The following is a 16,328-nucleotide window of genomic DNA, read 5'->3' as shown; positions in this document are numbered from 1 at the left end:
ATGTTTTTAGACTGTGCAGGGGAACTATTTTTCCCTCAGAGAAATCCCATTTGTCCCCCAAAAGTATACAAAATGCATATCAGAGAGCCCCAAAGCCCCAACTTGAATATGAATGGGAGACACTCGATGTGAGTGCTCACCACAACATTACAGTGCAGCCCACTTTCAATAATCCCCAGCACCTAATTCCTCCCTATTGTGCGTTGCGTTGTCTTTCCTCTTGTGTCTGAACCTTCGACTGGAACGCTAAGTGTTAAGTCAATACACTGGAGTGAGGAAGAACAGTTGGTATGATTAGCCAGACGAGCCGCAGACAAAAACAGATGACAGGAAGGGAAAGTTGAGTGCAGAAGAAGAGAACTCATCTATCTGCTATCGGAGCAAACTGCTATTGATCTATCATCCGCACCACAAATGCCAGTTTCACTTCACACAGTGGGAGTCGGCGAGAACAGATTTGTGTGAGCGCGCGTGTGTGTGAGGTGAAACAAGAATGTGTTTTTGACAGTTCAGCTGATTAAGGTGCTGGCAGCGGGGTGGAGGAGGAGGAGGAAAGAGGAAGTTTAGGGTAAGGGAAAAAGAAAGAAGAAAAAAAAAAGAGGAGAGGCTGAAAAGTGAGTGGGAGATAAAATGATTTATGGGAGATCTGAAAGGAGAGATAAATGACAGCCAAACTATCAGATTGCAAGAATGGAAGCAGAAGAAAAATAAAGCAGGTGATTAGTGGAGAAAGAAAGTGAGAGGGAGGGATGGAGATGAGAGGATGTGATATCTTCAGATGGTGCCATCTCTTCCTCCCCGGCTCGGCTTTCAGCCGCTCGCGTGCGGATGTGAGCACACAAAGGACACTCGGCGAGGATTGTGCAGCAGCTCCGGCATGTGTTGCGTGGCAGCTTTGCACTGGCAGAAGTGATGACTGTATGTAAATGACGCTGGGGCGGATTGTGCGTCTGTGTATCAAGTTGTCATAAACTCGTTCATCACGCAGACGCAGCCATATCTCCAACCCGCATCTGCAGCGTCTTCTGATGAGTGGCTTTCATCCTCTTTCTTTTCCTCCCCATTTTTCTCTTTCCAAAATGCTTATCCGTCTCCTGCCTTTCTTGTCTAGCTCTTTTTTGTTTTTTTTTTTTTTTACTACATTTCTTGGAAAAGCTGTAAAATGAGACTTCAACCCAATTTTTAGTGTTCTGCACACAGCTAATGTCCCGTTTTCTAAATATTTATAGAACCTGCTTATGCTAGCAGTAGACCGGAGTACAGTGTGTTTGCTCAAAGTGTCCCTCCACCGACGTTCGCAGGATCAGATAATCACCTCCTGGACACTTTGAAGGCACCTGTAAAACAATTGTTGTTTGCAGTTCCCCAAAGCGCGGCAGCGGTGGTCAATTTCAGCCATCATCTTTCAACCCTCGGCTGGAAATGGGTGTAAATTCTTCCACCAGCTGAGGCCAACGTGAAATGTGGCCATGCTTGTGTTTACAGGCTGCTCTTCTTCGATCGAACAAAGTAGATGAACACGAGATATTATTGCAAACTCGAAACTGCTTTCCATCAGTATTTCAGATGAATCCCAATGATTTCAAAGCCACGGGAGATGTTCCTGGCAACTGGTCTCTCTGTCGACTCAAGTATAATTGTAATAAGAACGAGTCTGAAAAAAATGAAACGCCCATGAAACTGTTAATTTGCCATTCATGTGTTGAAGCCATTACCTTCAGCAAAGTGAAGTGAAAGCAGATCATTGTTGTGATGAGCTGCATTATTTTCTTTGGCCGGGTGGCCTCACAGTATTTCCAGTACAAACAGAGTCTTAATTAGGCCGAGTGTGGCTAACTGCTCGATGCAGCAGCAACCGCTGTTTCAAGTAGGTTAACGTCAAAATACTATATTGAGCCATGTGATAAGTTACTTCTCACACCGCATACATGCAATCTTGGCTTAATTTCCAAGACTGACAGAAAAAAGCTTGTTGCATATGCAATTTCTCCAACGGTATCCAATTTCGTTGACAGAAATTCCCAACATCTTATGCAACCGCCCTCGATTTCCATGACGAGTTTAGCCTCGGGCCAACACACAGAACAATGCAGACTGATACACAATCACCTGCAGCTACTTCACACCCTACGGGCACATTTAATTAACAAGTGTGTATTTAGAGGAAGCTAGAGTACCTTGACAAAGCACACAAGCTCAGCGAGAACATTTAGGCTCTACACATGCAAGGCCATATACATAATTAGTCATGTTTAACCATTTCTGCACACACCCTCCTGAGGTGATGACGTCACCCTGCTCATCACTTCCCACACACATTTAGTCAACAATTTGTTTGACAAGCACTTAGTTGGAAGCTCAACTACACACTGCTGCCAGAATATCCACAGAAACTTTTCACAACAGTCATGTAGCGTAACATAACTCTTCATTGGATTGGAGTCATTGGTCAGTCACACAGCCCTTCCAACTATACTGGTATGTGTGCAGAGGCAGCGGCTGCTTCAGAATCAGTGCTCTGTCTTTATCGACACAGACGCCTCCGGGGCACAATATTGAGCTGGAGGTCACCCAGAGTTCGGGTTAACTCGGAAGTCAAAACAAACTGGCAAAAAAAAGTGGCAAATGCAAGAAAATAGACTTGAAATAAAACTGTGCAAGACTCAATATTAGTTAAATATGTAACAAAGTCAATGATCAGCGTTGTTTATATAGTGTGACTGGACAATATTATTTTTGGTGGAAAGTTTGGTTAAAGTTCGGATCTGAGTATTTGTGGCTTTTGTAATCTGGACGACATGATAGCTGTGATTAAAAGTGTTTTGAATGGCTGTTTTATATCAGCATTATCTCTGATTGCTGTTTTTTTTTTTGTTTTTCTTTTTCTCAGTGACCAACGGGAGTTCTTGTCATATGGATGATGAGGAGGAAGGCATGCTGTATGGACATGACTCTGACTTCAATAGCTCTTACTTCCAGGAAAGGTGCGATTCTGACAATTTTATTTAGCTTAATGAAGGGATCTCGATCTGCAGAATTGTGGATGCATGTTTACTTCATTTTGCTGCTTCAAAGAATGAGATTAAGGATCTAAGCATTGTGGACCTTATTGTTTTGATTGTGTTTCACCACCATTGTCAGTGTTGACCTCTGGATGTCTTTGCTTTAGGGAGAGCTCCCACATCTCGTGCCAGGCTCAACCCCAGTGTCCCACCGGTGTTCAGGCCCAGCGGCAGCAGTTCCAGCATGTCAAAGCCTCCAAGAGCATGGACCTTGGTACGACTCAGAACCAGCATCACACTGGTGGGGAATTGTTTTTCTGTTTCTCTGCTCTGCATGGTGGCTGCATGCATGTCATTCTTGCTTAAATCTAAATATATGCATGACTGCTGCAACTCTGGCATGCTCCCTAGTGCCACATGCAGACCGAGAACCGTGTAAGCCGCACTGCACACCATGCAGCCACACATGGAAACACATTCACGGGTGCAGATGGGGTTTCTCCGACTGTCAAAACAATTTATGTCACTGTGCATTTTTGTGTGTCATTGGGTTTTCTGTGCTGACTCGGGAATGGACAATATAGCCTGCAAGCCGTCGTTTGGACATGATGTCTTGTTTTCATTGTGTTCTTTTATCAAATTAATGAGCATAATAACATTATAAAAGTCGGTTAAAATTCTGATGCATGACCACATCGACCATAAGCAACAGAAACAGTTAAAAAAACTCATCATCTGATCTGGCCTCATGACATGTTTCTTTCATAAATAAATAGAATACCGGTGAAAATGTGTAGTTTGCAATGTCCACCAAAAAGACCAACTCTTCACTTTGGTCTTTTTGTTATGCAATGAAATGTCACAAAGGCGACTTTTGCAATCACTCTGATCCCACTTTTGCCAACATCTTTGTCTTCTGTTGCTCTCTGATGGCAGATACCCTCATGTGACAGTTTGGTGGCATTTCAGTGACAGTTAAAAAGTCAACTTTAGAAGTATGCATATGTGTGTGTGCGCCTGTGCTTCTGTGCTTGTGCATACATTTGTACAATATGACAGTTCATGCCGCAGCACAACAGAAGCGTATTGTTTCAAATGTCACTACCCAAAGTCCTCTCTCTCTCGTGTGTGTGTGTGTGTGTGTGTGTGTGTGTGTGTGTGTGTGTGTGTGTGTGTGTGTGTGTGTGTGTGTGTGTGTGTGTGTGTGTGTGTGTGTGTGTGTGTGTGTGTGTGTGTGTGTGTGTGTGTGTGTGTGTGTGTGTGAATGTGGTGGATAAAAAAACCCAACAAGTCTTCACAACGAAAACAATTATTTCTTTAGATGAAGAAGAGCTTGAAGGTTAGATCCAGCCTATTGCTGGGATTAATGTTATGCAAGTAACAGATACTGTTCAGTTTAGAATGAGCCTACAGGAAAGGAATGAAATACGTGCAATTTCCCCGAAAAGCATGAAAACCTGTGTGGATATGTGTTACAGTGTTGTACTTCAATTTTCAACGAAATCAAAATAACAACATAATGACTGAATAGCTCTTTCTCACTTTGAGGGGTTCAGAACTGAAAAAAAAAAGAAAAATAAACAAAAATAAATATACAAAAAACAAAACACTACGTTTGTTTGTCCAAAATGCATCCCCTTGTTTTTAGGATGTTTGTGGTTGTAAAGCTGAAGGTAGTTTGTCATGTTACAAGTCAAATATGTAAAATAAACACAGTACCACTTATGTGCAATAGTTGGAAGTCTTCAGTCACTGTAGAGAGTTTTAGTTTCTGTTTGTGTTTACTTTTCAATCTTCTCTGGAGCTGGCTGGTTAGCATGCTGACTTTGGTGAGCTTCACATGTAATTTAAATGTAATACCACATATGACATATGGGGGCAGTCTTGTGCTCCCACAGCGAATAGAACAAAGAAGACAACATAATGGATGATATTTTAAATAGACGTCCCTTTCGGGAAAGGTGAATGTGTGGCAACATTACCACACCTGGAAATCGGACAAAGAAGCTTCAGATTTGTGAAAAGTTTATTCTCAACTCGCAAAGTTGAAAACATGAGATAATTAACTATCGCTCCAAAGAAAATTAAGCTTTGGCCTTTAAATGATGAAAGATGTTTGGAAATGCAAGGTCGTGAATGACCCCCACCCCCCAACCCCTACGCCACCCCTTCAATAGTGCAAGAGTCTGATGCATAGTGGGATTGAGTTCCAGAGGTTTGGCGACGAAAGGTCGGTGCGCCAAGGTATTACTAAATGATCTTTACTGATGGTGAAGAGGATAATACCCCGAACATTATCATGCTTTTTTTTTTTTTGTTTGTTCTTGAGACATACTGTAGAGGGGAGGACCTTACATCTTTGGGGATAAACGTTATCCCTCCAGACGAGGCTGGAAATCCTGCTTGATCCCACTCTGTTGATTTTTCGTATTCCCAGCATGCCCCATGTCTCTGTAAAGTCAGGAAAATGTATTGCTCACTTATTGCAAAACAGGACATAACCGTTAACCCTCAGATGTGGTTTTATGTTCTGGATAAATATACACAGAAAGCTTGATATTGTGAAATATTTTTACAATTAGATCTCACTGGGGTCCTGCTATCATAACCACAAATTATTACCCCCCATCACCCTTATCAGCTAATAAAGTTATTAAACTTAAGCAAACATATTAATTTGCAAATACATCTTTGTCAGCAAACATGGCTGGGCATTACTATGTAGATCACACCCCTCATTAGTATGTATGTAAATGATGCATTCGCAGTCAAACTAACTCTATAGTGAGACATGTGGTGTAAACAATCGGTTCTGTCTAACAGATCTCTACTGAATTTTTATCAATCCACACACAGATGTCGCCAAAATCCTGCATGCGCTCATAGTGGGACGCGGGAAAAGTTTCTGGCTAAAATGTTTAAGCTTTGTTTATTAGCTGCCCATTTCACACAGCACATTTTAATTAAAGTGATCATTCAAAATCTGGTGGTTTTGCATAAGCTTATGGATATTATGATATGCTGCTCAGCAACAACGGCTGCAACAGAGTTAAGTATTAATTTACTGCCAAATATTGCTAATGCTGACTCGAGACCAGCCAATTAAAGGTGCAGTGTGTGATATTTTCATCAAGTAAGAACTGATGTTTTCATTACAGTCGAATGAGATTTTAATGTTGACATAGATTGCTGCGTTGCAGTGTTGTGGTCCGAGAGTTGCTCAGAACATAGACGATAACTTCTGATGCTGTCATGGCTTCTGCAGCAGTTGATGACATAACACACGTCTGAGGCCCCGGTTTACATGTTTTCAAGAGAAAATGGAAACTTTTGTTGTCTGTGTACACGGTAATGGTGCCTGTCGCCAAAGCAAGTGCAACTTTTTGAATAAGGCTTCCAAGGTAACTTTTTGAAAAAAATCCAAATCCTTCACCATGTAAACTGCGCAACACTTAACTTTTTAGAGTATCATGACTCCCAGTACATATTCTTAGTAGTTTATAGTTGACAGTCACCATAATAACAACTTCATTGTTTCATTAAAAAACCAACAACCAACAGCATCGACAGACCAAACATGAAAACGATATCATCTTTAGTGCATCTGCCACTTCCATCGTTTTGTCGCGTAAACATGAAACTTTTCTGAAATGGAAGCACAAAATCAATGCGTTTTCACTTGAAACGTTGGAATGTGCGCAGGGCCTGAGACTGGAACTAAAGAGCTTATATCAACAATACCATGACGTAGTCCAGAAATCAGCAGTGGAAGCTCGCCATCTTATTGCTGGCAAAATAGTATTAGCATTCAAACCCATGCTGTGAGGATTAGTAGATGCAAACATGCTGATGGCTGCTAAAAGAATATGGAAATGAAAAATGTTGTGTGAGGAGAAACACTGTGGCAGTTCATTATATATGTTTTATATTTGAAAAAAAGCATCTTTTGAACATGTTCAAGATAGACACATGTTTTGCAAAACTAAGATAACTTTTTTTTAGTTCATCAGAATTGATATGCTATTAAGCCAATTTTACTCATCCATCCCAGTTGAGATCAAACTGAACTGGATGTGACGCCTGAACTAAAGTTTTCCATCATTACTGCAGTCACTTGTTTGTTTGGTTTCTTTAGTCTCAAAACAATCCCATTTTACTGGTTTTCAAAAGTTCAAATGCTGCATGTCAGTAAATACTGCGGATAACAGTTTATAATTTGTGAAAATTGCCATGTTAATTGGTGCTACAAAAGCTTTTTTTTACATGGTGAAAACACCATTTTAACAACATAAAGTGACCAATTACTATTTTTGTGTGTGTGACTTCATGCTGTGCTTTGACTTTCATGTTTGTGTTAGCGGGGGTAAAAAAAAAACAACAAAAAAAACAAACTGAAAAGAATCAGATCTCATTTCTTTCATGGGTCAGTTGGATCATTTCATTTTTATTTAATTAGATCTACTGTTATTTATAACTGCAGACCAATTAGAAAATAAATAAATAAATAAAAAGCTTCAGAATTCGTTCCAAATCATGAAATCTGTCCCACTTTATCCACCAGTCACTTATTTTCTTTCTCTCCCTCTCCATTTTGTAGGATTTGCTTTCCACTGGTTTTATTTGAAACATCCTGCCTGTAACTATGTTTGGGCTGATCTCTGAGGCTCTAGCTGAAGCAGTGAGATTGGCGCTAGTAATTGTTATTTTTAGTGTGATTATAAAGAGACAACTTTGGTGTTTGCATGTTTGTATCTCCGGGAGACTCCCTCCTAAATGAATGCGTCACACAAGCGATCCGCTTAACTACTGTGCCGCCAATGCAGTTATCCTTCTTCGCCGCAGACAAATACACACACGCAGCTCCGCTCGAGACTTGTTTTTCATTAGAAAAGTATTTATTTGGAGAGACGATGTTAGCGCTCGGCTTTTGTGGTTGCGTGTGTGCATTTGGCGCTGTGCTACCAGTCAATGTGTTCATCGTTGGCTTTCAGAAAGACGCATAAAAAGGCAAAAAGAAAGACTTTGAGAGGGTGGGGGGGGGGGGGGGGCAGAAAGTGAAAGGACTATTAACAATGGGAATGGAGATCAAAGGAGGGAAGGATGGAGGAGAGGGGAGCAGGATGGAAGGAGTGTGTAACCCGAGAAAAAATGAAAACACGGGAAGAGAGACACCAGGGTGAGAGGGCAGGAAGGCGAAAAGGATAGATGAGGGGCAAGGAAAGATGGAGAGGAGGGGAGGGAGGGTGGATGACAAATGAAGTGAGAGGAGAGGGAGGAAGGGAAGGAATGACTTCAGTAGCAGTGGAGCCAACTTAAGATCAGAGGAGAGGAGAGGAGACACGCCGCCATCTTGTAAAATGAGACAGCAGGGATAATAGTGGGGTCGAGAATGATTTGGGGGGGGGACTAAAAGATTAAAATGGTGCACACAGCAATTTAGTTCTTTTACGTATGGCCAATCAGACAGAGGGGAAAGCGGTGGAAAGTGTTTGCGTGGATGTACAGCACGTGTGTTAACTGGTGGTTCTTGTGTTACAGTGGCAGATGAGAGCAACGTTGGATCGCTCGTTGGAAACACCTCAGGTGAGCCAAAAAAAATAACGCCCACATGTTTGAATGATTATTGTCAGAGATATGGAAATTTCAAAAACACGCACTTGCACTCACAGAGAGGCCCGGTTCGTCAAGAAATATAATGAAAAGATGGCAGAAAAATACGCGATGAATGGCGGAGAGAGAGGCGTAGGGAAGAAAGTTAATGAAGCGTGTCAAATGGGGGTTGATTACCTGAATGTACAACAGACAAAAAATACGTATCCAGGTTCATCCTTCAGATATTCCATCTCGAATCGGAATTACTTATTAGCATTTGCTATGAGAAAACGGAAAACATATGGGCCGTAAATGGACTGCAGAACAGCAGCGAATTGTAAGAATTGTATCCAGAAATCAACATTTGAGAACACGCACTAATAAATCCTGAAAGAATTATGGTAACTCAGATAATAGAGAAAGACAAAAATCAAGAGTACAGGATGACAAAAGAAGTGTTGAGTTTATTGAGGAGTACTATAGCACTAATGATATTCTACAAGTTATCATAGTTTTAATTGAAGAGGATCATTACAATTCATTCTATTATGGAGGTTGAATCTATTTCTTGTAACTCTTGCATTTAAATTTAAATGTTTTCTATGTCATGGACACTAACGGGCTAGTTCTCTGCATGAATTCGTAATTCAGTTTCTGATCAACACTGAGTCAATGTATACTTGGTGCGCTCTTTCTACAATAAACAAACTCGTGGAAGACAGCTGCTCATGCTAATACTAACTCTGCTTAGTGTGCATGGCAGCCCAAAGCTATTTTTACATCGTTCTTCATTGCACAAAAGAGGACTTGTTGATCTAAAACAATTAACATTCTCAGTGATGCAGGAACGAGTCAGTGGACCCTGAGGGAAAACATTCCTACTGTCTGTGAAAGTCACGTGAATATTCTCGCATTGTGGGGTTCCTCGGCCTGGCCCGGCCGGGGTGACCTGCACTCAGGCTCACTGCTCAATCTCTCATGCATGTCTATCCACCACAGGACTATTTCAGTGAATAATGACGCGAGTGTTGATTTGATGGTTCAAATCATTGTTTTTCAGTCAAAATACTTCATTTCTGTTTATAGTTGAACCTCAAATGCAGCTGTGATCTCATTTTGCGACAAATCTGAGCAGAAAACAAAGACAATCTCCGCGGGTGTGTGCACTTCCTGCCCTCCGTATAAACAGAATATATGTGATCTGGTATGTTCTCATTTTCTCTGCCCGCTCTTCAGTTGCACTTATACACCACTTCATATTTGCTTCTGCCCCCCCCCTGTGCACCCAGCTCCTCTGGACAAATTAAGGAGTTCTTTCTTGTCAGACACAAAGTACAAATGGAAGTGAAATTTGCGGGCGGATTGTATGTAGAGGGCTGAAAGCTGAAACTATGGCGGCCACTTGAACACCGGCACCGACGAGATTGTACATGCGGGTAAGAGAAAATGCAGCCGAATGAAAGAGGGCCGTTCATCTAAAAAGGCAGAGAAACAGAGATGGGCAACGCTTCAAAAGCTCTCACCTTCGTGTCACACAAACACATCTTTTGTAAAAAAGTTTGATCTCAAACTTCTCTCTCTCTCTCTTCCTTCGCCTTGAAGTCTCCCCCTGTTTCATTTGCTACTTGAGAGTAAGAGCACTCTTCATGCCACTTTATGCGTGTGTGTCTCGGCGCTTGCCACTTTATTCTTGTCAATCAATCCTGCCCTTTTCCACATTGTACTATGCCTCTCTTTTCTACATGCTGGTACAGACTTTTTTTTATTCACCCGGTCTATAGCCGTCCTACGCAGTGCGAGCAAGGTGATACAAGGAGCGTAAAAGACAAGACATAGAAGAAATGAAAGGCAAGGTTTTGACTTCTTTGCTTGAGAGAGAAATCCAGATTAATAGTTTGAATGAATAAAATGCAACCGTTTAAAAAAAAAATTTTTTTTACTTCCTCAGTTTCTCCTCTCGAGTACAAATTGAGCTGATGAGAAAATTTTAATCGTAGCAATATCTTTTCTTAAGAATACGTTCAAGGTAACCTCACTTGAGCTCATCAACTTCGTTTTAAATTAACAATCATATCATGGTAAGCAAATGTGATTATGAACCAGGGATTTTGTCCGCTCAGAGAATAAACTGATTTGCCACAAAGAACGCATATTAAAATGCTACAATATGAAATAAAATTGTGTTTAATCAAAACTTGGGATTCCAAAAGTAGTTCAAATGTTCTTGGGTATAAATGAAACTGAACATGTGGGAAAAAAAGAACAAAACGTCATTTTGTAGGGGGTTTTTTTTGTTTGTTTTTTTAAATACTCAAGTATACTACTTATTAACAATGATCTGGTTATTTGTAATTTATTAATTCCACATCTGGAAACACCAAACACAAAAAATTGAAAAAAACAAAACAAAAAACAAAACAACCCAAATGAACACTATTAGACATTTTCTTTTTTTAGTTTTTGTAAATGTATTGCAGTTCAAAGTTTCAGCATCCAAAGTGTTATTTCGGCTGGTTTGAATAGTTTGGTGCGAAAAGTGGTTGATAAATTGAAGAGCTTTGGATGTTAACGGGGATGAATGTGTCATTTGTAACAAAAAAAATTAATAAATCCATATTATTTTATGAGCTTTGTTCAAATTGTGATCCATGCTGATTTGTTTTGAATAAGCTGAAATTGGTGTGTGGGTTTCTTTGATACCAGTAAGAATCACATTCAAATAGTACAATAACAGTAGATGTGTCAGATTTATTCACAATGTTCAATTTCAGACACTATTATTCATATCCTTGCCCATATTTTGGGTTGAAAAAAACAATAATTTCAGATTTAGTTGATCCTGTGTTTTTTTCTCTTTCTTACAGTATGAAATACAACTTGTCAAGACTTCTTTTCCCAACCTTTTTTTTCCCCTTAGAAGTAGAGGATCTGGACTCCCCCTTCTCAGATCTCAGAGTTTCTAAAATATTTAAGGCAAAACGTTGGCAGACAATGCCACTCTCACCAACATACAACAGCAGGAGCCTTCAGGCTGAGGCTCAGTTGGTCGCCGTCCAATTCAAAGTAGCGGTTTGATTCTCATCTCACTCGCTCCATTTCTCAAAGTGTCCTTGGGTAAGAGGCGAAACCTCAGTGGTGTGTGAGCGTCTTGCTTGGCTGCCATCTCCAGTGAGAGATCTCAGACTGACCGCACTGCGTGTCAGTCAAATCATAGTGACGTTTCTAAACATTGCACAACTTAAGATGTGACACCCAGTTTATATTCAACATGTTTGCACATGTGGCTGCTGTGAGGGTATTTGTATTTATCTGAACAATTTTAAAAAAGTTAACACAACAACAACAACAATTTCCTTTGATTGTTCATGTTTATAGGTGGGTGCTGTTTTTATGCCTTAGTTTTATGCCTCAGTTCTTTCATTCAGCACATTTTGGAAACCATTGGGCCGTATAATTTGTAAAATCAATGGTTTGTACAAACACGATTTGAAAATAGCCCTTCCTATTACTGGATTCCCTTGTAGTGGCTATAAAAAAGAAAAATCGGAAAAAAATTTGAGGGCCGCAGCTCTCGACTTCTTCACTTGTCTCTTCATGGGTTTCTTTCACATCTCAACCATGGGCAGCAGTCTTGGCTGAAGTATTTGCCCTCACCCGCCCCTAACATCTCCGGCTCCCCTCCGAATGCATTTCTGGACTGGATCATGTTCGATTCACATTGACAGAAACATTAACTCGGCAACTTCCAGCATGTTGAACTGAGTCATTTTGCTTGTGAATTGTCTCTGATTCATACTAAGCAGTGTCTTTAGCTTTGACTGTGTTCTGTGTTGTATTGTCTGTTGAAAGTCTGAAAGTCTCATAAACGTGCCCCCCCCCCCCGAGGCCCTTTATCTTCCTTTCCACTGGCTGTTGTCCAGACATTTTAACTGAAGCCTATTTACACATTCCCCCTACCTGTTGCCTGTCAGTGTGTCTCCTGTTTTATAATGCCACATAGCCCAGAGAGCTGTTAAAAGGAGAGTGCGTGCCTGGCAAGCGCGGCAGGTTTTTTTTTTTTTTTTTTTCCAACCCACTTTCCTTCGCTCTAATGTATTTTTTATAACCGAAATGCTTCCAACAAACCGGCGTCTGCCGCGTCTGACAGCTGCACTGGCTTTTGGTGAGGGACGAGGGATCGGGGCGGGGTCCGGGGATATTAGCCGTTTTAAAAGACAATGACTTCTGGGAATGGTGTTTTCACTTCCAGCAATAGCCTGCCCTTCCAAGACCTAAGAAACCACAACACACACACACACACAGTCATGTTCACACAGACACACATACACACACACACACACACACGCAAATCAGTCATATAAAACTTTGACCATTATGGTAATGTTATGGTAATGGAAAGGCTCCATCATCCTGCGGTAAATGTGAGTGTGGGGATTTCTTATTATATTATAATTTTGTGCAATCGGAGATGAGAAATGATGGGAATTAGACTCCATATCACAAAATGTGCATGCGGACCCCTTTGGAAAATGAGGAGGTAGGTGTGTGTGTGTGTGTGTGTGTGTGTGTGTGTGTGTGTGTGTGTGTGTGTGTGTGTGTGTGTGTGTGTGTGTGTGTGTGTGTGTGTGTGTGTGTGTGTGTGTGTGTGTGTGTGTGTGTGTGTGTGTGTGTGTGTGTGTGTGTGTGTGTGTGTGTGTGTATTCTTTTTGGGTCTCCATGCTTTTCTTAACCCGAACAGATTTTCCAAACTCCCTTCAGTTAAATCTTTGCAGATACTTGTGATAAATAAACAATCTGGTGCCAGCGGGTGCCGTTGTGGTCAGACGTGCCTGAGGTCTTCGCCGTGGCACAGAGAAATAGGAGCTTGGCCTTTCCAGTAATATATTGAATCAGCTGTGCGTGAGGGAACAGTGAAAGTGACAGAAGAAATGCGCCAAAATAAAGTCTTTACTCAGTGTTGCTGCCGCTTCATGAACAGTCTTGGTGACAGACAAACACAGAAAAAGCCCAGTAAAATCACTTCATATTGTGTAGACTGATTCTCCCGTTAGAGCACTTTTTAAATAGGACGGTACAGTCAAACACCCAGATAAAAGAAATGCTGACAGGACATAAAACAAATGCTTGCAGCTGTGTTTCTTCCACTTTGTTTTCCTTGGGTGATGGAGACAGCCTGGAGCGCTGTGTGCGGTTGTGTGTGGCTCCCAGATTCATTTCATGTGAGATCTTTCTTTTCAATGGCAATATATTTCCACCAGATCTGTGCATAAGGAAGCTGGGTTCGATTTTGTTTAATAGTCCTGGTGTTTACCTTGCTTCCCCGGGAAGCAACAACTGACTGAACGGTTTCATCTGTCTGCTCTTTTAGATACACCCTGCCACATATAAGCCACGTTTTTGCCATGCAGTAAACTGGTGTTAAACTGCCAGAATGCCTGTCTTCTTTTGTTTTACTTGCGTGTCTTTGTACTGCCCCACTTTGCTTCCTCCACCCACTGCCGGCGCTCCCCGTCTCTGTCTGTCTGTCTCCCTCTCTCGCTCTCATTTCAACTCTCCGCCTCTCGTTTTCCGTGCCAACGCCATTCAGGCTTATAGGGCTGGCAAACAGGCAGAGGAGCTTAGGACGGACACCGTCTCTGTGAAAACGTCTCTGTGTGCATGTGTCAGGGGGGCCGTGTGATGCTGAGGGACGCCGGTGCGGCCCATTGTCTGGATCTCTCCCCGGTGTAACTTTGACTTTGACAACAGTCACACACTGACAAGACTCTGCCAAAAACCCGAGTCTTTAGGGGGCCCACATCGCCGTCTTTCCCCCGCCGTCTCCTTCGCTGTGATTGTCTCCGCTTTATCACGCTCTCTCGTTCTGTGTGTTTTCCCCCTGTTTCATTGTTCCCCAGTCTCTCTGGCTCTTGCAGACTTTGCTTTGGATTTAACCTGAAAGCCACCTTGTTTGTCTGATGTGGATTGATGGATTAATTTGTCAAAGGGAGAGCAGCTCAATTTGTGTGTGTCCGTGCTGTGTGCACACGTGTACAGACGCCACCCGATGCCGGCGCACATTCGCACTTTACAACTGTTGTGGAGCCTGGAATCCAAACAGCCGAACTCAGGAAAACCCTGCTTTTCCATCCTTCTTTTATCATTTCACTTATTGTGTTTGCATCTGTGCATGTCTGCGCTCAGACATGTTTTCTTTATCCTTGTTGCTCATGAGGTACCTGCTCCCTGTCTGGTGTGCTTCACGCTCACCCGATGTCTTGCCTTCTTTGTGTAGACTCTTGGCTGACTCTGTGTATATTGAATGGCCTCTGACCCCTCTCCACCGCCCCCCAGTAAGCCAATAACGGTGAGCAGTAATCAGGAGATGGTCAGCGCTGTCGTTTCTTGCTGGTATGGCCATTCATCTCTATCAGGCCGTACACAGTGATATCTGGCATGTGGTGTACTGTATGTTATATACAGAAAGCCAGGCCATTCATTCAGGGATAGAGCGGGTTGTCAGAAACTGATGCTAAATATGAAATTGACAGAAAAGCCCAATAGTTGGAATTGGAGAGATATTTGTAATTGTCGTCATAATTTTAATGTTGTTTTGCAGTGATGGACTTTCAAATTGATTTTACACAGCACATCTGCTAAGAACTAACAAAATATACACTAGTCTTGCTAATTTCTCATGTATTGATTTTTAAAGTGCTCATTTGAAGACCAAATTAGGCTTGTTTCTTTAAAGATACTCTATGTGATATTTCTCAACTGAAAAGGTAAATAAATAGCTCATATAGGACACAGCCTTGATGCTGTCCTGTGGATGTCCTTGTGCTGTAAGTATAATACTAAAGTTATCAAGCGAACCAGCAATCCCCAGTCTGTCCAGTCTTTAAATCTCCTTCTTGTCATTCTTTAGTCAAAAGGAACATTTTTCAAATTGATTTGTAAAAACATCAGAGGTTGAAGCTCTTGGTAAATATAAAGGCCCTGTTTGTATGACATTTTTCAGTGAAAGCTGAAGACTTTTGCCACGTATTGGTTGCTTGTTTACATCACAACGGTACTCAGAGTTACTGAAAATTCAACTTTTCATAAATACCAGGGAAAATGCAACTTTACCAAAGCTCTGCTACTGTAGACTTCGTCCATGGCAAATAGTTATTTTATCCATGTGTGAGTAGCTGTACACTAACAATAATGTTTGCATCCAGACTGGCATGACGCCCGGTCCATATTCTCCTGGGCCTTTGTAGTTTTATATTTGAAAACCACGCCAACTTCACCGACTTGACATTGTTAATATTAATGGCGTATTCTCTGTGCACGTGTGTGTGGATTCATTACAAAAACAAACAGGCCCCACGAGCAGTCCAGCGTTAAAAATTCATTATTTTTCAGCATTTCTTTGTCAACGGGCATCGTTTTCAAAACATGAAGCCTTTGTCAAACGAGAACACAAAAATTATGCGTTTTCACTTGAAATGTTGTTGTATAAAGATGACCTTAAAAACAATCTGATGAAACTCTCAGAAATTGTAAAGAGCTGGACTAAAGAAAAACTTGTCAATGAAGCAACGCAGTATTGCTACTCAATGACCAAAATTAGTCCCTATATACGGTACTTTTAGGCCCTCCACTCTGATTGGTCGGCTCCTTTACGTACTTAACCACGCCTGCTCTCTCATGTAGTGTGACAGCAGCCTCACATAAATGTACCTCAGTCTTTGACAAGGTGACATCAGC

At 41.5% G+C, this 16,328-nt stretch overlaps 1 protein-coding gene across 4 annotated transcripts in view; it reads left to right on the top strand.

The window, feature by feature from the left end:
• The window catches only part of pard3bb (par-3 family cell polarity regulator beta b), a 218,989-nt gene that overhangs the window by 100,485 nt on the left and 102,176 nt on the right, over positions 1–16,328 (top strand). For 3 of the 4 annotated variants that reach the window (XM_080497880.1, XM_080497882.1, XM_080497883.1), the window contains 3 exons: positions 2,891–2,984; positions 3,170–3,303; positions 8,541–8,585. In XM_080497880.1, coding sequence (XP_080354006.1) covers positions 2,891–2,984; positions 3,170–3,303; positions 8,541–8,585 — 273 coding nt within the window. The remainder of the gene's footprint in view (positions 1–2,890; positions 2,985–3,169; positions 3,304–8,540; positions 8,586–16,328) is intronic. The other variant, XM_080497881.1, reaches the window with a different exon arrangement.

This window comes from Blennius ocellaris (assembly GCF_963422515.1).
Source record: "Blennius ocellaris genome assembly, chromosome: 6".
Lineage (NCBI taxonomy): Eukaryota > Metazoa > Chordata > Actinopteri > Blenniiformes > Blenniidae > Blennius > Blennius ocellaris.
Note: the sequence above shows the minus strand (reverse complement) of the source record. Positions and strands in the feature narration are given on the sequence as shown.